We start from the raw sequence: 24,387 nt of genomic DNA, 5'->3' as shown, positions 1-24,387 counted from the left end.
AACACTCAGTCCAAACTGTGTTTCAGCTGCAGACTTTATTACCTGCACTTTGAAGTCTGCAATATAGCTCTTTCTATTGGGCTGCATTTTACACTAGGAGTTTTAGGTGGTACAGTATTATATACAGCTGAGTCAAGAGTGCTATCTAACTATAGTGACTATTTGACAAAATGACATTAAATTAACACATGTAAGTCACTTTGCTGCCTAAGTCTCACGACAAACCAGAGAACTACAAAAGTGCAACTTGTAGTGCGGAAACTACAGTAATCATCACACCATAACACCAAGTCAGTGAAACTTCAGGTATATCTCTCAGGCTGAGAGATCCTAAACAGAAGAAGGGATGCCGGGCTGGACACCTAACTACCTAGCCTCTTTGTTGCCAATGTCAGGTCCTTGGATACCAAAATGGAAGACTTGAGACTGGACTTATCATCCAGCAACCCAAGACACCTCTCTGATGTTCCTCAGGGAAACCTGGTGAGTCCCATTAAATGCTACTGAACTAGCAGGCCACTCAACTCACCGTAGTGACAGGACTGAAAACACCGGTTAAGGGTCACTGTGGCAGCTGGTAAACATAAACAACACCTGGTGCAAACTCTGCCATCCAAATACTGGTCACCAGACTTGGAGTTTGTGGCAGCTAAGTGTAGACTACAACAGGTACCTGCCCTGATTTTCTGTTGTTGTGTCTGCTAATGCTAAGCTAGCTCTAAATGCTTATCCCGATGGCGTCTTCATAATTGCTGGGGACTTTAATCATGTTGATCTGAAGACTGTGTTACCTAAGTTTGATCAGCATGTTAATTGTGCAACAAGGGGGCAAACAATCTGGACTGTGTCTACTCATCCCTAAAGGATACAGAGCCTACTCCCTCTCACGCAGTACAGTCTGACCACTTGTCACTGCTGTTAACACCAATTTACAACCCCACTATTAAAGAGATTGGGACCCATCATAAAAACTGTTGTAGTCTGACCTAAAGAATCCTCTACAGCTCCAGGACTACTTCCAATGCACAAACTGGGCTATTTGTTTCTGATCATGTGGTGACATAGAGAGCCATCACCACTGTTCAGGACCTACATTGAAAATGTGACTATCAATAGGCACATCTGAGTTTTCCTAAACAGGATCCCTGGATGACTAAAGAGGTCCAGTTGTACGGACTGGGGGACAGAGAGCAGTAAAGGGCAGCCAGGCACAACCTGAAAAAGGACATCAAGCAGGCCAAAGCTGCAAAGGAAAAATTCGACGATCACTTCACCAACAAAGACCCATCACGTATGTGGCAAGGCATTTAGTACATTACCAACTACAGGGGCAACCAGATACCATCTACAGCCAGCAACACATGCCTGGCAGAGGAGCTTAATCGCTTCTTTGCATGTTTTGAAATATCAGGGCACATCTACCATGGACCATCCAGTGATATTGATTAAGGACTGTGCCCACCAATCTGCACAGGTACTCACACTTAAAATGACACTTAAAATTTTTCAATGTCATGGGCCACTGTTCCCACCTGTCTCAAACTAACCACTGTCATTCTGGTGCCCAAAAGGACTAACATCACATCATGACTATAGACTGGTAGCGCTCAATCCCCTTATCACAAAATGCTTTGAGAGGTTAGTCTTAAAACATACCAAGGCCATTCTTCTCATTGACCTTGATCTTTACCAGTTTGACAGGTCCACAGACACAGTACTCACACATCTCAACCAAAAGAGGATAGTGCTATTTATCAACTACAGCTCTGCAATTAACACTATTGTCCCATACAGGCTGGTCACCAAGCTGCTTGATCTGGGCCTTAGTAGCACTCTGTATATGTGGATTAAGGACTTTCTCTCCAGCTACCCACAGACAGACTAGAGAGGATTAGACGTGGCACACACCTACTTTGACTCCTAGCACTGGTGTCCCCCATGGTTGTGTTTTAAGCCCTTTGCTGTCTTCACTGGACACATTTGACTGTGTAGCCATCCATCCAATGATGCAACACAATACAGAGAGGAAGTAAACAGGCCGACAGGTTTGTGCACAGTCAGTAACTTCACACTGAAGATATACACAACTTAAGAACAGCTTTTTTCCGAGATAGGATGGTAGGATGAAGCTACACAAACTCTGTACACAGTACAATTTCTAAATTCAGTCCTGTTGAGCATTTCTTTGAAAAATTTCAATAAAAATCTTACTCATTCACAACATTCACAATACCTCTGGCTGCAGCTTGAATGTGGTATCTTTGCTGAAGAGCATCTTTGATACAGGCCTTGTATTGCAGATACATAATTAAATAATAAATATAAATAATTGCAGACAAATAATTGCAGATAATTTAGGTCTTCCTATTCAAAAAGATATCATTCTTCCTTGGACAAACATTACTAAATGACAAGCACTTGAAAATCTGCTGTTCAACAATATGGAAAGTAATGCAGCAAATTGCCAATGTAAAAAAAACAAAGCAAAGTCTGTATTATAAAATGAATCTGTTCCAGTCTTTATTATACAGTACAGTACATGTATCTTACAATATGCTACTTACTGAAAATATTTTAGCACCAAATTGTCAGGGAGTAACAGGGAAAAATAGGTTATTGATTAAAACAAATCATGAATAATTTAGAAATATAACTTAAAATTTGTAATTTGAAAAACAAAAGATGTATATCCTATATGCATTGCAAAGGTTTTAGCTATATGCAGCAATTTACCATCCCACCCTGTAACACAGCTTATTTAAAAAACTGAGAAAAATGGCAGTACTGGTACAATTTGAATGTTGACTAAGAAGCAACTGATAAGCAATACTGAGAGCAGGTCATTTATTTTAAACACCATTTAGGATCACATTTGATCCCGAACATACTGTACATCGTGTTTTGTCCTCTCCACTGCTTGGATGAAAGAGGCCAGAATCTAGTGTACCTACAAATATTTCCCAATGTAGTTTCACATTGTGCATTTCACTCACAATTGCTCTGAAGTATGTCAGTATTTTTTGGTTAAGGTTTAACAACCAGAAGCTACTGGTCATTGTTATACATTTTTTTATTGGTAAGATGGAAAAATCAAATTACTTTTAAAAACTGCATCGCCTTGCTTTAGCCTAAATTATTCTGTAAAATATTCGGCAAGATACAAATTCTCATCTACTTTAACAATATTGAAGTTATGGATGAGCCACAGCTTGGAATTCTTCATTAATAACTACCTATTAGATAACCAGAACAAGAGATAAGTACTAAAGGACAACATGGTGATAATCTTTGACCGGCAGGTCATATTCATGGTCTGTGGAAGCTCACTTAAGATTTCAGTGTTATTTGATTTAAAGATGTTCATCTCATATGCTCTTGTGCTTATTTTTGTGCTTTTTATGTTTCTGATAAATGTGATACCTTTTGTGGAGGCTTTTGAAAACATTTCAGATGACCAGCACTTTTAAGCTTGGGGAGATGTATAATAGGTCCATGAGGGACAAAAGGAAAAACAATCTGAAATGGTTACAACAATGGTGTGGTGATCAGGATGCACGGAAACCACTCTCCAATTTGAGATTCCAGGGGACAAATAAGAAAAGCAATGTCTTTTCAGAGCAGGGCTAATCTGCCTGGGCCCTGCCACAGTGCAGGCACTTAATAAGCTTCACCAAACAGAAAGGAGGTGACACAGTTGGAGAAAGCAGTGTGAAACGTGTAGCTTTTCAAGAAAGGCGAACAAAGGCTGCAATTATACCACCTCCTCAAAGCTGTTCACTGTTTGAGTCTATGCATAGCCCAGAGACAGAATGAACAGAGGCACTTCCTAAACATGTACAAATTTAAAACTGACATTTCTGCTCTCGACTTCTCACTTTTTGACACATTTATTAAGTATAAAGTGTGTGTGTGAGCTTGTAACAAATCATTACCTGAAATGTAACTCTTATTTTAAAAAAATGGAGTGCCTTTCATTTCAAAATTAGATATCTGCCTTGAAATGATACAAAGTCATACAGAATTATTGATTGTATATCTGTACTTTGTTGCATTTTAGGCAAAATGTGTCCCAACGTTCAAATAACACTGTCAAGAATCTGATATATGATTTGTGACAGAAGTCATCTTTAATGCCTCCAATTTATTCCACAAATAAAATCTTCCCATCTAAATAAATCAGATATGTTTTGTTTTTTTGTTGTTTTTTTTTTTTTTTTACAGAATTCCGTTTTGGTTAAAAGGAGCTTTTTCTAAAAGTTATTTAATTTTTCTGGCTGTTTTGTGGGGCCAACACTATCCAAAACAAGGCTACATAATAACACTGCTACCACCGTAGAGGCTAGAAGTGCACAATGTGGTCATTCATCACTGTCCACACCAACTCATTAACACTACTCCCACAGAAAATCGCTGTTGGTATTTCAGAGTGTGCCTCATGCTGTCTGTGTCCCCCTCATCAGTGACAATAAACAGACTATTCCTTCGAGTAATTACTAATAAACTGGTAGAAAATCCCTGGCAACAGATTGGTTTATTGAGTGGTAACTGACACCTATTGTTTGACATTTTACAGTGTGGGTTGTGAAGGGTAACTGATACAAAACAGTGTGAGGTGGTAAAAAAATGTTATATTCTGGCAGGAGAATGCCTGGATGAACTTTTCAAATCATTACTGATGAAATGATATAATGACTGTCTCCCAAATATTCACTTTCACTGGGTGTGTTTAAGAGGAGAGAATTGCATCATCTTTGCTATCTCCATATATACTTTAGAAGAAGGATGCAAGTGAGGAAAAACCTGTTAGCTGCCCTCTTTACCCTATATAAAATCTGAAAAGTCCCAGGATGCTCAATCCCTATCCGTCCCAAGCTTCATACTAAAAACAAACAAAACCCAAGAATCTGACCGGCAGCACATATTGCTTCAGCCCTCCATACTGAGGTTATCTTGAAAAAGAAAAGTTCTTGATTCTGACTGACACGACCAAGTTCATAAATACACCTGGATTTCAAGCTCTTTGTGTTTCTCCTTTTTTAAGTCCCCTTGACATTTTTGTTGTGGGGTCTTTGTGCCAGGCTGGCATAGTAGGCACACTGGGTAGGGTCACATTGGCCAGGAGGACCTGGGGGTCCAGGCTGACCATGAGGGCCAGGGTTTCCAGGCTCTCCCTGGGCTCCGGCTTGTCCTGGGCTTCCATCTTTACCATAACCAGGCAGACCAGCTGGACCTAGACCAAGACGAGGAGCAGTTTGAGACTAGAGATTAAGACACCACCACAAAGTGCTTAAATTCCAATTTAAAATTAAATTCCAACTTAAAATGAATGAAAACTATAGTAAAATTTTTACCTATTGGTCCAGGAGGACCTTTCTCGCCTCTTTCACCAATACCAGGTTCTCCCGCTTCTCCTTTGGCTCCTTTTTCACCTGGAAGAAAAGGGAAACATAACAATAGGTTTTGCACTTACTAATCAACCTGAAACAATCATAGCCAGTAAAATGTACTGTAGTTGGTTCATGGTGATACAAGGTCACAACACACAGCTTAAGTTTTCCACTCCTCTGTGGGCCATATAATTATATGTTTGCTGGTTGTTTGGACTTATTGGTTTGTAAAATAAATGGTCTGTGGAAAACAACAGGCTGCAGGTTGAAAGTCTCTGTAGCAGGATCATTCTCTACACACAGCTTATCTTTTATCTCGGGATTAAATATTAAAGTCAAATTCCACTCATTTTAGATTAAAGTCAGTTTAGTCACCCATGAAAACAGCTGGATAACATTGTGGAGTAAAAAAATACTCTAGAGAAACAAGATTAACCCTGGGTGACTTGAGTAATCTTACATTAGGCCTAGAGACTTGTAGAAAAGCACTATATATTAGACCATTTACCATAAGTGTCTTGGGGTCTTGTGAATAATTGAGGCTAATTTATCCAATGTAGAGGGAGCTGGGTCTAAAGGTAAAGCTCTGAATTTACCAGCTGAGTAAGGTTTCAGCCATAGCCTCTGTTCATGGGATTTTAGTAGCAACAGAAAGAGTTATGTGAAGCCTGGACAACCAACAGCAGCCCGGCCATTCTCAAGCACAATGCACTGATTCTGTCTTGGAATCTGATTAAGATGCTGGATGCTTCTCTATGAATGCTTTCTAGGCATGTCCAATTGGAGAGAGACCACAGGTTGACTCAGGACCTGGAAGGATCATGTATCTCATTTGGCCTGGGAAAATCTCCACTAGTGCTGGATGATGTATCTGGGAAATACAAAACCTGAAATACAGTACTTGGCCTGTTGCTCGGTTCCAGAAAATGGACAGATGGATGGGTGGATAAGTTTCCAACTGGAGGTGTGGAGCTGACATAATATATACAAGGCAGGAGAGACAAAAACACACTATCCATCTACCTTATAGGAAATGTAGAATTCAGTGTTTTTGGATCTTACTGACAAGAACTAGGGACAGTCAGAATATTGAGGCCTCTGCTGCCCCAGTTTTAACCATTATTCCTAAATTATGTCTCACACAAGCTCCCTCACGTTTCTGAAACTATTGTGCTACGTCCCTGGGGAAGTCTTTTAATATACACCTGAGGTGTAAATGGCCAGTGGTTCAGTGGGATCCATGGAATTAATAAACTGGCCAATAGTATATGCTCTGCAAATAGGGAAAGAACTGAAACCTTGGAAAGGACACACAGAACTCTCTCACACAATCTAAGCATTTGTCTTACCTTTGGGGCCCATGGGTCCCCTGGGTCCTTCTCCTCCATTCTGTCCAGGCATTCCAGGCTCTCCAGAGGGCCCAGGTCGCCCGGGACTGCCATCCTTACCTGGAGGGCCAGGAGGTCCTGGACGGCCTACAGTACTCTTCGAATGAACCGGCTGCATCTGAGCCATGAGGTAAGCCAGTTTGGCTAGCAACAAGAGAACAGTGCCATAAATCTCACAGAACTCTATGAAAGATATCTTTAACTAAATATCTCACTGAGACCTAGAGACATGGTTGGACCAAAAAAGAGAAAACTGCCTTCTCACCATCCAACTGTTTTGTCAGCTCCTCCTGGATGAGCCGTCTCATCTGCTCCAATGATACTGACTCTCCCTGAAATAAAAGAGATGTTAATGAGGAACTCAATTATTAATGGTGAAATCTCAATAATCTCTGCATATTTCTATGGCATTAAACATTGTTTAAAAAGCTAATAACTTTATTCATGGAAAATGACTTACCCTTGGGCCTGGGAGACCAGGGTTTCCTGAAGGTCCTTGTGGCCCTGGAGGTCCTATTTCTCCTGGTGGTCCTGACATGCCCATCATCCCTGTGTGGCCCTTTCTGCCTGGGGGTCCAGGGTTTCCAGGCATGCCTGGTTCTCCTGCTTGTCCTTTATCACCCTTCACACCCGGGTCACCCTATATTAGACAACAGCAATTTCAGAATAAATGCTGAATCACTGGACATGAGGATTCCAGTTTTGGATCAGGAGGTGAAATATTGTTTGTCCTCATCAGTACACAACACATCAAATGAAAAGACAGGGACGATCAAACATCAAACAAATGTTCATATATATGTTCAGATATATGCATATATATGAACATATATATGAATAACTTGAATAACAAACTTGTGTGACAAATATTCATATATATGTATATTCATATATATACATATATCACAGCCAACCTACAAATTTCAAATATATATATATATATATATACATATATGTACACAGTATACCACAAAACTGACCTGCCTGGTCAGTGCCACTAAAAGGTGAAGTGATTACTGTACAAATCTTGTCCATTTTAGTTTTTAACCAAAGCCAAAGAATAAAGCCAGTCAACCTGAAAACCATAAAGCTTTGATTAATTAAACTATGCACAAAAATCTGTTGTTCAAAACATTCATTAGACAAATTCCATTATTTTATGTTTTTATTATGCCTGCCATTATTTTTTTTTTTTGAAAGACGATTTGATCCTCCTGTCACAGAAATCAGTTTAAAGATGTTCTGCCATTTACCAAAGATGATCCTTTAAGCTGCTGTTTGCTGAAGCAGTTTTGCTGGTCTACCTTCAGCTTTAAAATAATCCAACAGTGTCTTATTGAATTCATCTCAAGGTTACACTATGCAGTGACTGAGGTAATCCTGACCATGTTCAATATCTGTTCCAAATGTTTGGTTTTTTTTTTGTTTTGTTTAATCTGACTCAAGAATGTGCTGCCAGTATTCAGTATTCAGTATTTCTTTCCATTGTGTGTGGCAAAACTTAATTATGTGAGTAGTGGTTTTGTTCTTGGATGCTGTCCATAGACACTGACTTTGTGCAACGTCCTTCACACTGTCTGAGCAGCCACTGCAATACCTGTCTCCACAGATAATCGTTGTTTCAAGTCAGAAGCTTGTACTCATCTGTTTCTCATTGTAAGGTTGACTAAATAATGAATTTAGTGGATGAATTTCTCCCTGCTGCAGCTGTGTTTAAGCTTGTATTCAGAAGTCTGCTGATGCTCTTGTACCTTCTCCAATCTTTATTAAGTCTCAGAATCTTAGCAGTTCCTACCCTGTAAAGCCCTGTTACATTAGACACGACACAGACCAAAAATGTTCACAGGTTCTTTTATATCCATGTTCAAGCAGTTTGCCTTCAATTTCCGGGGCTAACATGATTTTGGTGCATTACAGCTGTAAATTGGGGCCCGTATTTTCAATGTAGTCTGCCTGAGCTCTCAAATGCTTGAACATCATGTATAGTTTTGAATCATTCAACATTTTAGTCTTATTGCGCAGGTGTGTATCTATTTCTTCACCTTTTTGTATAGCAGGTACATAGAAGTTACTACTGCATGGGTTGATTTTTATCTCTGTTAGCACTGTTGTCCTTCCTTAGCTAAACATTGCTCTGGAAGAACCAGACAGTAGACTCAGATTCATTGTATGCATAAACAAACTTGGACAGTAAAGCTAAGTAAAATACATTTGTTAATATTCCTAGTACTCACCTTATCTCCTTTGAGGCCACGATCACCAGCCCTGCCTGGCATTCCCTATAAAACACCCCAGACAGTGGATATAAACAAGAAATCCACTAACAGTTTAAAGTATATTTTATAAGTCATCAGTGGTCTTAGCAAGTACTTACTTGTTTTCCCTCTGGGCCGATTGGACCAGGTGGACCCTGAAAATCAAGATAAATGTTTACACTACTAACAACTGGTCATAGGCTTGAGATGCACTTAATGCTTTGACCAAAATGTGTAGAATCTAGTAACTCACCGCAGGGCCTTTAGGCCCACTAAAGCCTGGTAATCCTGGATTGCCAGGCTCTCCCTTGTCACCCCTAAGACCCTGTATGACAGCAGAGACATAGCTGTTCATCACATGGCATACACTTTGCATACTGTAGTTCAAGTGCAAGTTCAAGTTCAGGTTTATTTGTCAAATGCATGTCAACACAGGGCCAACAGTACAATGAAATGCTTAGGACGATATGTGTATATGTAAGTGTGTGTGTGTATGTATGTGCATAAGTGAGTGTGTGTGTGTGTTATTGCACATGGTCGCGTACTACACATGATTTACATTAAGATTGCATTGCACAATGTAAATAAATTTAATGTGTCCTAGTGCAGTCATTCCTTTAAAACAAGGATTTGAGTGTCTGAAGCTTTCTTAGAGCTATACTTTTAAACAGGTTCTTTGTGTCCAGAAACGTGGTGTGTTATGTAATTATTACATCAATCAGCTATCCATTCGTGTTAAGAATCCTAATAGCCTGTGATAGAAACTGTCCTTCAGTCTCTTAGTGCGTGCGGACAGGCTCCTGTACCGCCTACCAGATGGCAACAGAGAGAAAAGTTTGCGTGGTGGTTGTGGTTCTGGATGATGCTATGTGCTTTCTGCAGGCATCGTCTGTGATATATATCCTGGATGGATGGGAGCATGTTTCCAGTGATGTACTGTGCCGTTTCCACCACTTTTTGCAATGCTTTCCGGCTTTGGCTGGAGCAGTTCCCATACCACACTGTGATACATTCCGTCAGCAGGCTCTCGATGGTGCACCTGTAGAGGTTTATGAGGGTGCTGGTCTTCATGACGAACTTCCTCAGCCTCCTCAGGAAATAGAGCCGCTGGCGAGCTTTCTTTACCACAGTGTCAGTGTATGTTGTCCAGGAAAGGTCATTTGTAATGTTGACGCCAAGGAACACTCTCAACCTCGGCGCCATTGATGTAGATAGGGGAGTGTCCAACCCTTTGCCTCCTATAGTCCACTATCATCTCCTTCGTTTTTGTGACGTTCAGAAAAAGGTTATATTGTCCTTGCACCAGCTGGTTAGTGCCCTGACCTCTTCTCTGTAGGCAGTCTCATCCTGATCTAGGATGAGACCTAGAATGGTCATGTCGTCCACTTGTGTGTCATGTTTAGCAGTGCAGTCATGACTTAGCAAGATGGTCAGTCAGTCAGTAAGTCAGTCAGTCTGTACTTGTATTCTAAAAACCTGTATTCTGTACCTCATTACTAAGGATTCAGCAAGATTAATGTTGCGCTGCAGTTCTTATGAACAAACAGCAGTACCCTGGATAAAAATCTCATTAACCAGTCTTGTGGTGGTACATGCCAGCTTGAAAAGATTAAAATTCATATTTACAAGGACCTGTTATGGAGCTGGTTATGGCGACCACAGAGGAAGAATGTTACTAATATCAACTAGTGTTTCATTTCCCCTTTTTCTGTCTCAACAAATTCATATTCTTAAAAAGAATCATCTTCTACATCTTCTGTTTCATTGGACTCACTACACCGTCTTACATGATAAATGTGATAATATTTATGGCAATATCTGATTGCACCTCTAAATACCCTCATCCTGCACTGAGATATCCTCTTCTATCCTCTGTGCATCTGGTTCCTGCACTGCACCCTCATCCAGCTTATTTCTGATGATCTTCTCCCTCTGCTGATTGATATCAACTCCTCTCTGACAGCTGACTGCATAGCGTCAGCCTTAGAGTTCTCCTTTCAAGGAGTCACGGAGCAATATGTTGTTTTGTGGGTGATGTCAAATTAAAACTTTCGTCTAACATGTCTCATGAGATCTCTCACTATCCATATCTACTGCACTTTATTTCTGTAACAAATCTCTCATGATGACATGTGCATTGTCTCCCTCTTCATCTACAGTACAGTCCCAGTGAGTCCACACCTCACTTAAGATCCATTTATAAATGGAGTTACTAAAAAAATCTTCTCTGTCCATAAAAGGATGTGACATCTTCTTTTTCTAAATGAGCCCTCATGCACACTTTTCTGTATGTCTGCAATGATTTTGCTCGAGGGAATTTACCAATAACTAATTTACTAATAACTCCAACTTAGTGTTTTCTGTTAGAAATTGAGATCAGATCCCTGGGAAATGTGTTACAAGTTATTCCCATGAAAATGGTAATCTAATTTGAGTGTGCACAAAAGGCCTCTGCCCTGCTAAAATGTCATGTCAGAGAGCTGTCCCTGTCTTCATAAGGAAATAGCTAGGTACACGTTAAACCTGTAATGTATTGTTGTGTACTGGCTGAGTCTAGTGGTCTTGGGTTCACACCTTAAGTAGTGGACTGAAAATATCATTACCTACTGTAGCACCTACCCTTTACAATTCAATTCAAATTGTTTAGCACAAAATTACAACAAAAATCATCTCAAGGCACTTTACATAGAAACCCAACAAATCCATAATCCCTAATGTCACAGGGAATTTAACTACATGATGGCTTCTTTCTTACATTTACACCTAACATTAAGATAAAACAAGTATTACATTTATGTCTCTTCGCTCTTTTCCTCCAAATTTGATTGTTATGCTCTTAGAGACAACGCAGACAGCATACAGGGAAATCTGGCTAAACCAACTCTCATTATAAGGATTATGAAAGAAAAATAAATTGTTTCTAATTTTTCAGTCAAATCCCAGTTGTCCATGAATGAGAGCATGCTAAACTCACTGACACAATTATTAAATACAGTTTTAGAGATAAGTACAGAAAAAAATAACATCACAAGCCAAGCAAGTACATAACTGACAAGCCTGACAATCCAGGGTGGGGACCGGGATGCAGAGACTCAGTCTAAAACGCTTCTCTGCAGTTTCCTTAGAGCCGCCGCCCCCTTCAAACCACATAGAGACTGTGTCTGCCCCTCGAACATATAAATCAAATAAATCTGAAGTTAACAGAAGAGGAGTTATTCATAAAAACTTAATAAAAATTAAGACCACTTCTCTTATTGAACAGAAAAACAGAACTGTCAAATGTGGATTATTAAATATTAGGTCCCTTTCTTCTAAATCTCTGTTAGTAAATGATTTGATAACTGATCACCAAATTGACCTACTTTATCTTACTGAAACCTGGTTACAGCAGGATGAATATGTCAGTCTGAATGAATCAACCCCCCTCAGTCATAAAAATTATCATGTTCCTCGAAGCACAGGTCGAGGTGGAGGAGTAGCTGCAATCTTCCACTCAAACTTATTATTAAACTTTCATCCTCAGAACAGTTATAACTCATTTGAGAGCCTCACTCTTAGTCTCTCACATACAAACTGGAAAACACAAAAACCAGTTCTACTTGTCATTTTGTACCGTCCACCTGTTCCTTACTCAGAGTTTTTAACTGAATTCCCTGACTTCCTGTCTGATTTAGTGCTTAGATCAGATAAAGCCATTATAGTGGGAGATTTTAACATTCATGTAGATGTTGAAAATAACAGCCTCAGCATTGCATTTAATTCTATATTAGATTCAATTGGTTTCATTCAAAACGTTAATAAACCCACCCACTGTTTTAATCACACCCTTGATCTTGTTCTGACCTATGGCATCGAAATTGAACATCTAATAATTTTTCCCCCAAATCCTGTTTTGTCAGATCATTCTTTAATAACTTTCGAATTTAAAATGATGGATCATGCAGCGTCTGGAAGAAAATTCCACTACAGCAGATGTTTATCCGACAACGCTGTTAATAAATTTAAGAAAATGATTATTTGCATCTATGCCAAGTATAAACATAGTGGAGGGCAGCTGCCTTAATCCTACTCCCTACCAAATTGATCATGTTGTTGACAGCGCTGTAACCTCACTGCGTGAAACGCTTGATTCTGTAGCCCCTCTGAAAAAGAAGTTAGTGATTCAGAGAAGACTAGCCCCATGGTATAATTTACATGTTCGTACCTTAAAGCAGGCATCACGAAGGCTGGAAAGGAAGTGGCGTTCCACAAACTTAGAGGAAATTTTTCTAGCCTGGAAAAACAGTCTACTAACATATAAAAAAGCTCTCTGTAAAGCCAGAACTGCATACTATTCATCACTAATAGAGGAAAATAAGAACAATCCCAGGTTTCTTTTCAGCACTGTAGCCAGGCTGACAAAAAGTCACAGCTCCGTTGAGCCCAGTGTTCCCTTAGCTCTCAGCAGTGATGAATTTATGAGTTTCTTTACAAATAAAATCACAACTATTAGAGATAAAATTCAGCAGATGCTTCCTATACCTGCAATAAATGAATCTTTTACTACAGTAGCTCTTGAATCATCTGTAGGACCTCAGTTATGTTTAGACTGCTTCTCTCCTATAGATCTCTCTGAATTTACATCAGTAGTTGCTTCATCGAAATCATCAACGTGTCTCTTGGACCCCATCCCGACTAGACTGCTTAAAGGCACCCTGCCATTAATGAACTCATCTTTATTGGACTTGGTAAATTTATCTCTAGTATCAGGCTACGTACCACAGGCCTTTAAGACTGCAGTAATCAAACCTTTACTCAAAAAGCCTAGTCTTGATCCAGGAGTCTTGGCTAATTATAGACCAATATCCAACCTGCCATTTATTTCTAAAATCCTAGAAAAAGCTGTTGCTAAGCAGCTATCAGACCACTTACACAGGAATGAACTATTTGAAGATTTCCAATCAGGATTTAGAGCACATCATAGTACAGAAACAGCACTGTTGAAAGTTACCAACGATCTTCTCTTAGCCTCAGATAATGGACTTGTTTCGATACTTGTCCTCCTAGACCTTAGTGCAGCATTCGACACCATTGACCACAACATCTTATTACAGAGACTGGAGCATGTGATTGGTATCAGAGGAACAGCGTTAAAGTGGTTCCAATCCTATTTATCAGACAGATTCCAGTTTGTTCATGTCCATGATGAACCTTCCACACGAACAAAAGTTAGTTATGGAGTTCCACAAGGTTCTGTGCTAGGACCGATTCTGTTCACCCTGTACATGCTTCCTTTAGGATATATCATTAGGAAGCACTCTATTAATTACCACTGCTATGCGGATGACACTCAGTTATATCTATCTATTAAACCTGTTAACACAAACCAGTTAACCAGACTTCAAGCCTGTCTAACTGACATAAAGGCCTGGATGACCAGTAACTTTTTACTTTTAAACTCGGAGAAAACAGAAGTCATTATATTTGGGCCTAAAAATCTCAGAAATAACTTTTCTAAAATTATAGCTACTCTAGATGGCATAGCCCTGGCCTCCAGCACTACTGTAAAAAACCTTGGAGTTATTTTTGACCAGGACATGTCCTTTAACTCACACATAAAACAAATTTCTAGAACTGCATTCTTTCACCTGCGCAACATTTCCAAAATTAGGAACATCCTGTCTCAAAATGATGCAGAAAAACTAGTCCATGCATTTGTTTCCTCAAGGCTAGATTACTGTAACTCATTACTATCTGGATGTCCTAATATCTTAATAAAAAGCCTCCAATTAATCCAGAATGCCGCAGCCAGAGTCCTGACAGGAACTAGCAAGAGAGATCATATTTCTCCTATATTGGCTTCTCTTCACTGGCTCCCTGTAAAATACAGAATAGAATTTAAAATCCTTCTTCTCACATACAAATCCCTTCATAATCAAGCTCCTTCATACCTTAAAGACCTCATAGTACCATATTATCCCAATAGACCACTTCGCTCTCAGAGTGCAGGCCTACTTGTGGTTCCCAGAGTTCTCAAAAGCAGAATGGGAGGCAGAGCCTTTAGCTATCAAGCTCCTCTCCTGTGGAACCAGCTCTCAGCCTGGGTTCAGGAGGCAGACACTCTCTGTACTTTTAAGGCTAGACTTAAAACCTTCCTCTTTGACAAAGCATATAGTTAGGGCTGGCTTCAGGCAACCCTGAACCATCCCTTAGTTAGTTATGCTGCTATAGGCCTAGACTGCCCGAGGACCATCGGTGCACTGAGCTCCCCTACCCTAACCCCCCCCCCTTCTCTCCCACCTCATGTATATTCCACCATTGAATGTTACTCACCTTGTGCTCTCTCTCTCCCCTAGTTTGTGCTCTCTCCCTCCCTCTCTCTCTCTCTCTCTCTCTCTGTACCTTCTGCAGGTGTCCCTGGTCCTGGAGCTGTTTATCGCTGATGTGCAGTTACTGGCCCCACCAACTTGCAGTGTCTATTTGTTGTTTATTGTTGCTGTTCTTTTCTCTCTGCTCTATCCACTCTATCCACTCACCCCAACCGGTCGAGGCAGATGGCCGCCCAAACTGAGCCCGGTTCTGCTGGAGGTTTTTTTCTTCCGTTAAAGGGAGTTTTTTCCTCTCCACTGTCGCCAAGTGCTTGCTCATAAGGGAATTGTTGGGTTTTTAGTTTTAGTTTTTGTAAAGTGCCTTGAGATGATTTGTATTGTGATTTGGCGCTATACAAATAAAATTGAATTGAATTGAATTGAATTGAATAACTATTAAAGCTGCTGTTTATTTGTTTCTTTGTTCTAGAATGGCACCTGTTAGGTGGCAGCCAGTTACAGCAGCTCCTCTGTTTGTTTTTTGCTGAGTTATCATCTGTTAATCCAAGTCAAGACAAGATCTATGCTTTCTCTCTGATAATGGATGAATTCCTAATTCCTGTGGAGATTATGGAAAGTGGTTCAGAAAATATATGTTTCTGTGGCAAAGGCATCTATACAAGGGAACAACTGTTAGCTCTCAAGGGAACAAGTCTGCTTCTTGGTATAAAACCTGAAATCCCCCAAGGCCTGAGGAGGCGTAGGAGTGAAGCATCGAGAAAAACGTAGGAGATTCAAACCATTTCTCCCAAATATCATTATGGGGAATGTGAGGTCAATCTGCAACAAAGTGGATGAACTTTCTGCTTTAGCTAGCAGCCAGTGAGAGTACAGAGAGTGTAGCTTGCTTTGCTTCACCCAGACCTGGCTGCATGAAAATATACCGGACAGCTCGCTTGACCTGCCTGGGTTCTCACTAGTGTGAGCGGACAGAGGGAAACAGAGAGGCAAGAAAAGAGGAGGTGGTCTCTCTGTTTTTAACTCCAAATGGTGAAACCCTGGACATGGAACAGTGAAGGACTGCATCTGCACTCCAGACATTGAGCTGTTGGTGGTTGGACTGGACTGAGGCCATACTACCTGCCCCGTGAGTTTTCACACACCATTGTTGTGACTGTTTACATTCCTCCATCAGCTGCAGCACAGAGTGCATGTGACATCATCCACACAGTCTCTGGTCTCCAGACAAAACACCCCAGTGCCCTTATACTAATTAATGGGGATTTTAACAATGTCAGTATTTTGGGAACTCTGACCAACTTCAAACAGTATGTGGACTGTGCAACATAGGAAAATAAGATTCTTGATCTCCTTTATGCCAATGTGAAGGAGACATACAGCTCTTCAGCCCTCCCCCCACTTGGCGGATCAGACCAACTTAATATATCTAGTACCAACATACAAGCCCATAGTAAGACAACAGTCTGCTACCAAGAGGTATGTGAAGGTTTGGTCAGAGGATGCTGAGGAGGCCCTGCAGGAGTGCTTCAGGGTTACAAACTGGGACCTTTTCATGGATGCTCATGGTGAGTGTTAGAGTGATAAAATACTTATGTATATTTTGTGTTGAGGATTGTCATTTTGCAGCCTACAAGTATGTACAAGCACTACAGGTTTTAAGAGGAAACACATTGTCTCAAGCTTCAATGTTGTAAGTGATGGTTAAGCACAATGTTACAATAGCAGGATGTGTGCGACCAAGATATGCCCCAGGTCAGCACAATGAATTATCTGAGGAAATGTCCTCGGTTGGTAATGTCTGTGCATTCAACTTGTGTGAATAAAAAGCAGAGAAGGGGAAGTATCCGACAGAGTGCTGTGGGAGACTAACGCTGTAAAGTGCAGGCTGTGTCGGTACTCTCCTTGCTGCAAGAAATAAGCAAACGTTTGCTGTCTTTCTTAAGAGTGGTGAGTCCTTAGGTAAAGAACCCAACAGTGAGGACATCGAAGGCATCTCTCACTGTATCACAGATTACATCCGCTTCTGTGAGGACAATGTTGTTCCATCCAAAAACGTTTGTTGTTTCCCCAATAATAAGCCATGGATAAATAAGGACATTAAAGGCCTCCTCAGCAAGAGACAAGAGAGAGGGGGGAACTCCGGGTGGTGCAGAAAGAGCTCAAGAGAAAGCTGAGGGAGGCAAAGCAGCTCTATAGAGACAGAGTAGAGCACAAGTTGAGACAGAATAATATCAAAGAGGTGTGGAATGGGATCAAAATAATGACCATCTTAGCTGATGCTTTGGGGTCTCTTCACATCCCTCCACCCAACATCTCTGCCAATACTGCCTCCCCATTGCCCACTGATACCACCTCCTCTATCAGCAGCCATACAACACTGAAGTATACCTCACCTCCAATATCTCCTCCCCTGCCCTCATCATCTGACTCCTCATCAACACAATACACAGGCCCAGCCTTTGCCACAGAACAGGTGAGGAAGGAACTAGCTAAACTAAAGTCCAACAAAGCAAAAGGACCAGATGAGATCAGTTCCAGAGTACTTAAGGTGTGTGCTGGCCAGCTTGCAGAGGTTTTTCAGAAACACTTCAACCTCTCTCTGAGGCTCAAAAAGGTGCCTAAGTTATGGAAAACTTCCTGTATTGTCCCATTACCAAAAAGAACCTGTCCTAGTACCCTTAGTGACTTCAGACCAGTAGCGCTAACATCACATGTCATGAAAGTGTTTGAGAGACTGGTCCTGCAACATCTGAGGTCTCCACTGTCTGAATTTCTGGACCCCCTGCAGTTTGCATATCAGGAACACATTGGAGTGGAAGATGCCATCATCTTCTTAATGCACAGAGCATACTCCCATCTGGAGAGGCAGGGCAACACTGTGATAGTCATGTTCTTTGACTCTTCAATCATTGGATGCATCAATAATGATAACGATGAGGAATACAGACACTTGATAAAAAGCTTTGTTGACTGGTGTAACAACAACTGTCTAAAGCTCAATATCAAGAAAACCAGAGAACTGGTGATGGACTTTAGGAGGAGCAGGAAGACCCCCCTGTCTCCATCCTTGGAGAAGAAGTAGAGATTATGGACTCCTACAAATATCACGGAGTCCACATTAACAATAAACTGGACTGGTCAAACAATACAGATGCACTCTTCAAGAAAGGACAGAGCAATCATCATCATCATTTACTTTCACTCAAATTTTAAAAACAACAGCTTGAATTGTTGCATGGAAGGTCAAATCTGGGTAACCAAACTATTTACATATCTTACATAATTGGGCATGAAAGCTGACGCCTCTAAAGAAAAAACAACCTTGACAAAACTGAGCTTTTTATCCCTAATACCTGATGCCCTCCCACTCCACACATTAACTTGATTGCACTATGCATTATCAGACCCTTTCTGTATTGGCTTATGGGTGTGCTTATGGAATTCAAAATCCTGCTGAGGGGATTATAAGCCCTGTGCTTCTTGGAGATGCTACACTCCCACCTGATCCCTGTGCTCTGATATTACTTGGCAGTCTGTCAGTCAGTTAGTCTTACTGCCAATAACCTGGTCAGCTCCTTTCAATCCCAGCTCACCCTGGTGAGAGTGGTCTGTCCGCATTTGCTTCAACCTTCAACCATAACATGACAGACATACTTCACTTTCTCCTCTTGCCTTCATTCTGCATACAGTGGCTGGCTGCTCTATTAGCTCTACAAACACTGATTTTTACTTATTTCTCTGCTAAACCTGAGATTTGTATGTGATAGCTCAATTTATACATATGCACAGGAGGAACAGAGAACTCACTGGAGTTCCAGGAAGACCTGGTTTTCCTGATGGTCCTGGTTCACCTGGCTTGCCCTAGGATGGAAAAGAAGAAGAGACTGAGAAAAGTGAAGGACAAGATCAGCAACAGAAATGATCTATCTGTCTATCTGATTGACACTGTGTTGTGCCTGTCTTCTGTTTGCATTAGAGTCCTGCCCTGATTGAAGCCACTTACCGGCTCGCCTCTTGGCCCACTAAGTCCCTCTCGACCTGGAGGTCCCATAGAGCCCTGCAAAAACAAACAGACGCCATGACAAAAAACGTTGCACTTCATTGATTTAATCTTTTGTGAAAGCAGCAGTTGGAAAAAATCTTTCCTTAAATGACTTGTGAGAATGTTTTGTCTGTTGGGTAAAAGGCTTTTTGGTGAAGGGTTACAGTTTTTTCTGCTACAGGGAATAAAAGTGCTGCATCCTTTACATGTGAATGTGAGAGGGTTTTGTCATCAGAGAAAAAATGAAAGGAAATCAATCTAAAATATAAAAAAGCTCCCAACACTACTACCTCTAGTCTTATACAGACACAGTTAAAATTTAGAGGGTTTGCTGGAAAATTGCCATTTTGTCCAAAACCTTTTTAATCATAGGAGTATGATCTGCATTCCCTGAATCACTAAAGGACTGGATCAAGACAGCAATAATAATTATGCTCAGGAACACAGTGACAGAGCCAAGAAGGGATGCTGCATATGAAAGAATGTTGGATGGGATTTTAATAGAGTAGACAAATGTTTGCTGTGGGGTATGAATAATATATTATACAGAAATGTACATGGAAAAGCTCAGGTAGTGGCATACTGATTTATTTTACTTTACAAGTTAAGCCTCTGTACTGTATAGTTTTTGAATATATATATATATATATATATATATATATATGAAAGTTTTCATTTTCATTTAAATATGAAAGTCTACTAGAAGATGTGAATGCAGCATTACGAACAATCCCCACTGTGACCATCACCGAGACCAACAAGCTGATATACACCACGGCAACAGTGATCCTTGAGATGCTTGGCCACAAAATACATTCCACCACCAAGGAGCAGTACCCTGCCTGGAGAAGGAGGTTAGAGGCAAAAATAAGGGCAACACGGAGAGAAGTCAGCCAACTATCAGAACTGCAGAGAAGGGGGATGAAGTTGGGTAAGAAATACAGCAGGCTGTCCATACCAGAGGCCCTGGAGACTGCCAAACAACGACTCACAGCCCTGGCCACACGCCTGAAGAGGTACACCAGAGAAATAGAAGCATGGAGAATAAACAGGATGTTCTCCACCGAACCATCCAAGGTGTACTCTCAGTGGGAGGGCAGTACCACGAGGGCAGACCCACCAAGGCTGGAGACTGAACAATACTGGAAAAACATATGGGAGAGGGAGGCATCACATAACACCAATGCCCAGTGGCTGGCAGACCTGAGAGCAAACCACAGCAACCTCCCTGAACAGGAACCAGTAACCATCGCAACGGCAGATATCCGAGAAAGGGTCTCCAACATGAAGAACTGGACAGCACCGGGGCCTGACATGATCCACACCTACTGGCTAAAGAAGCTAACTGCCCTCCATGAACGCCTGGCAGCTCAAATGAACCAGCTGCTAATGGATGGGACTCACCCAGAGTGGCTAACTGAAGGCAGGACAGTCCTGATCCTGAAGGACCCCCAAAAGGGAGCAGTCCCATCCAACTACCGTCCAATAACCTGCCTCTGTACAACATGGAAGCTCCTGTCGGGCATCATAGCGGCTAAGATGGGTAGGCACATGGCTCAATACATGAGCGGGGCCCAGAAAGGAATGGGTAAGGACACCAGGGGAGCAAAACATCAACTACTGGTGGATAAAGCGGTCGCTCGAGACTGTAAGACCAGGCAGACCAACCTGTGCACCGCCTGGATTGACTACAAGAAAGCCTACGACTCAATGCCTCACACATGGATCCTGGAATGCCTGGAGCTGTACAACATCAATAGGACCCTAAGAACCTTCATAAGGAACTCAATGGGACTGTGGAAAACAACCCTAGTAGCCAACCTCAAGCAGATAGCACAAGTCTCCATCAAGTGCAGCATCTACCAAGGAGATGCTCTGTCTCCGCTGCTGTTCTGCATAGGCCTGAACCCCCTCAGCCAGATCATCACTAAGACTGGCTTCGGATATCGACTGCGAAATGGGGCAACCATCAGCCACCTCCTGTACATCGATGACATCAAGCTGTATGCCAGGACCGAGCGAGACATCGACTCACTGATCCACACCACCAGGATATACAGCAACGACATTGGAATGTCATTCGGACTGGACAAGTGTGGTCGGATGATAACAAAGAGAGGGAAGGTTGTCAGGACTGAAGGAGTTGAACTCCCAGAAGGCAGCATAGCGGATGTTGAGGGGAGCTACAAGTACCTTGGAATCCCACAGGCAAATGGGAACCAAGAAGAAGCTGCAAGGAAAGCAGCCACAGCCAAATACCTACAGAGAGTAAGGCAAGTCCTAAGAAGTCAGCTAAATGGGAAGAACAAGGTCCAAGCCATCAACACCTACGCCCTGCCGGTCATCAGATACCCCGCTGGCATAATAAGCTGGCCAAAAGAGGACATAGAAGCCACTGATGTCAAGACAAGGAAGCTCTTCACAATGCATGGAGGACTTCACCCCAAATCCAGCATCCTGAGACTGTACGCTAAGAGGAAGGAAGGAGGCCGGGGACTGGTGAGCGTCAGAGCCACCATCCAAGATGAAACAGCCAAGATCCATGAGTACATCAGGAAGATGGCACCAAGCGATGGAATACTTGTGAATATCTCAGGCAACAGAAGCCCGATGCAGAGGGAGAAGAGCGAGAACCATCATGGCAGGACAAACCCCTGCACAGCATGTACCACCGACAGATACAAGAAGTGGCTGATATCGAAAAGTCCTACCGGTGGCTGGAAAAAGCTGGACTGAAAGACAGCACAGAGGCACTGATCGTAGCGGCACAAGAACGGGCCCTGAGCACAAGATCGATAGAGGCCGGGGTCTACCACACCAGGCAGGACCCCAGGTGCAGGCTGTGCAAAGATGCTCCTGAGACAATCCAGCACATAACAGCAGGTTGTAAGATGCTAGCAGGCAGAGCATACATGGAACGCCATAACCAAGTGGCCGGCATAGTGTACAGGAACATCTGTGCCGAGTATGGGCTGGAGGTCCCAAGGTCAAAATGGGACACACCTCCAAAGGTGAGGGAGAATGACCGAGCTAAGATCCTGTGGGACTTCCAGATACAGACCGACAAACAGGTGATGGCTAACCAACCGGACATAGTAGTGGTGGACAAACAACAGAAGAAAGCCGTAGTGGTAGATGTAGCAGTCCCAAGTGACAGCAACATCAGAAAGAAGGAACATGAGAAGCTGGAGAAATACCAAGGGCTTAAAGAAGAGCTAGAAAAGATGTGGAAGGCGAAGGCAACAGTGGTCCCCGTGGTAATCGGCACCCTCGGGGCTGTGACCCCCAAACTGGGAGAGTGGCTCCAACAGATCCCAGGAACAACATCAGAGATCTCAGTCCAGAAGCGCGCAGTGCTAGGAACAGCTAAGATACTGCGAAGAACCCTCAAACTCCCAGGCCTCTGGTAGAGGACCCGAGATTGAGGAAGACACACACACACACCACCCATAGGGGTGAGACAGGAATTTTTTTTTTTTTTTTTTTTTTTTACATATATACTAAAATGTATGAAGCAGAATATACCTCCTTCCCAGGTTTGCCATCACGTCCAGGAGATCCAGGCTTTCCATCTTCTCCCTGTTTTCCACATCGACAAAGAAACACACAAACTTCAGAAACGAATTAAAGGTGAGGGTTACTTGAGTGCTCTGAAGAAATTAATCTTGGATGAGAGAACCCTAAACATTTTTAAGTTTGGCATTTTTATATCATCTTCAAAAGTTTGTTTTGGGCAAGAAGCAAGATGTGTCAATGCTAGGTTTTAGGTAACAATGACCATTTCTGACTATGGCATCTTTAAAAACATTCAGATTGCTTTACTGTATCACTGCTGTCTGTACCTACTTTGATGCCAGAAATTCTAATTAAACCACTTCAGGGTGACAAGATCAGAAGTATTTAAATTATACACATGGTGGCAATTTCTAGATGTAAAGACTAGAAAAAAGTACTGACTGCACAACACAGTTCATTTACAACTTGGTGGACAGTAGCAAGGGGTCCCAAAACCATGGAGCTATTACAAGGGTATCCCTTCAGCAGTATAAACATAGTTACCATTACCACCACAGCTGTAGTGTTATTACAGCTAGCCCATCTTTTTATCATATAAGGATGAAACCAAATTTTAAACTAAAAATATAAAGCTTACATTCCTTTTTAAGCTCCTGATTTATGTGCTGTGTTATATTTTTTGTTCTTCCTTATCTGATCATTTTTAAGGCTCTGTACCTTAGCATTGTATTGCCCACAGAACAGATGAGGTCATACTAGAGATCAGCACACAGAAAACAGTCTGATGCCTGAACACTTTACGAAAAATATGTAATTCTTACTGTAAACATAAAATTTAAATTTTCTGAATAACTGTATATAATTTCTGTATAACTGACATCTAATTATAGTAATTAAAAGCAGTGGATGGTAACTTTCAGTGTGTCTGTGAAACCCTTCATGGTTCCTCTAATAAGCTGTCTGCTGTCTGTGCTAGAATGAGCTGCAGGGCTGAGAGGCAGCCTGTCTCATTGTGGCTCAGTCAGAGCTGTCTGTAATGAGCCATGCTATTGGTCACAGCACTGTGGCACAAACCTTTCCTGTGGGTTTATGCTGCTTAAGATGAAGACAAAGGAGCAGGTGCCTTGATTCTCCCGGAGAAGGAATGTGAAAAAGTGCAAATGTCAGACATATTTGGATATTATGTCAAACCGTTGCTGGGTGCTAAGGCTGTTGCACAAAGGGAAACCTTTTTGTAATGCATAATCTATTATTCAGCCCCAGCTCTGTTAATTTATAAGTGATGCCTCTGTTTTTAAATCCAATGTAATTTACAGAGGACATTCTTCCAAACCAGTCATCAAAACCAAAAGACTTTACAGTATGACCAGATGACCTGAATGCCTATCAAAGGATCAAATAAAATGCATAGATCATTTTTGAAATAGTACATCGGTTGGATTATGTCAAACAAGACTACATTAGGTATGTATGTATACCAGTGCTGTTTTG

The 24,387-nt window shown here is 41.6% G+C and overlaps 1 protein-coding gene across 4 annotated transcripts in view; it reads right to left on the bottom strand.

Moving 5' to 3' along the window:
• Positions 1 to 4,190: 4,190 nt before the first annotated feature.
• col22a1 (collagen, type XXII, alpha 1) overlaps positions 4,191 to 24,387 on the bottom strand; it is a 59,507-nt gene continuing 39,310 nt past the window's right edge. For all 4 annotated transcript variants that reach the window (XM_026300826.1, XM_026300825.1, XM_026300827.1 and 1 more), the window contains 11 exons: positions 22,906 to 22,959; positions 19,342 to 19,395; positions 19,146 to 19,199; positions 9,284 to 9,355; positions 9,150 to 9,185; positions 9,010 to 9,054; positions 7,236 to 7,415; positions 7,041 to 7,107; positions 6,737 to 6,919; positions 5,352 to 5,429; positions 4,191 to 5,230 (listed from right to left, as the gene is read on the bottom strand). In XM_026300826.1, coding sequence (XP_026156611.1) covers positions 5,037 to 5,230; positions 5,352 to 5,429; positions 6,737 to 6,919; positions 7,041 to 7,107; positions 7,236 to 7,415; positions 9,010 to 9,054; positions 9,150 to 9,185; positions 9,284 to 9,355; positions 19,146 to 19,199; positions 19,342 to 19,395; positions 22,906 to 22,959 — 1,017 coding nt within the window. In that variant the 3' untranslated portion in view covers positions 4,191 to 5,036. The remainder of the gene's footprint in view (positions 5,231 to 5,351; positions 5,430 to 6,736; positions 6,920 to 7,040; positions 7,108 to 7,235; positions 7,416 to 9,009; positions 9,055 to 9,149; positions 9,186 to 9,283; positions 9,356 to 19,145; positions 19,200 to 19,341; positions 19,396 to 22,905; positions 22,960 to 24,387) is intronic.

This window comes from Mastacembelus armatus, chromosome 11, assembly GCF_900324485.2.
Source record: "Mastacembelus armatus chromosome 11, fMasArm1.2, whole genome shotgun sequence".
In the NCBI taxonomy this organism is placed as follows: domain Eukaryota; kingdom Metazoa; phylum Chordata; class Actinopteri; order Synbranchiformes; family Mastacembelidae; genus Mastacembelus; species Mastacembelus armatus.
This window is presented reverse-complemented; position numbering and strand designations above follow the sequence as displayed.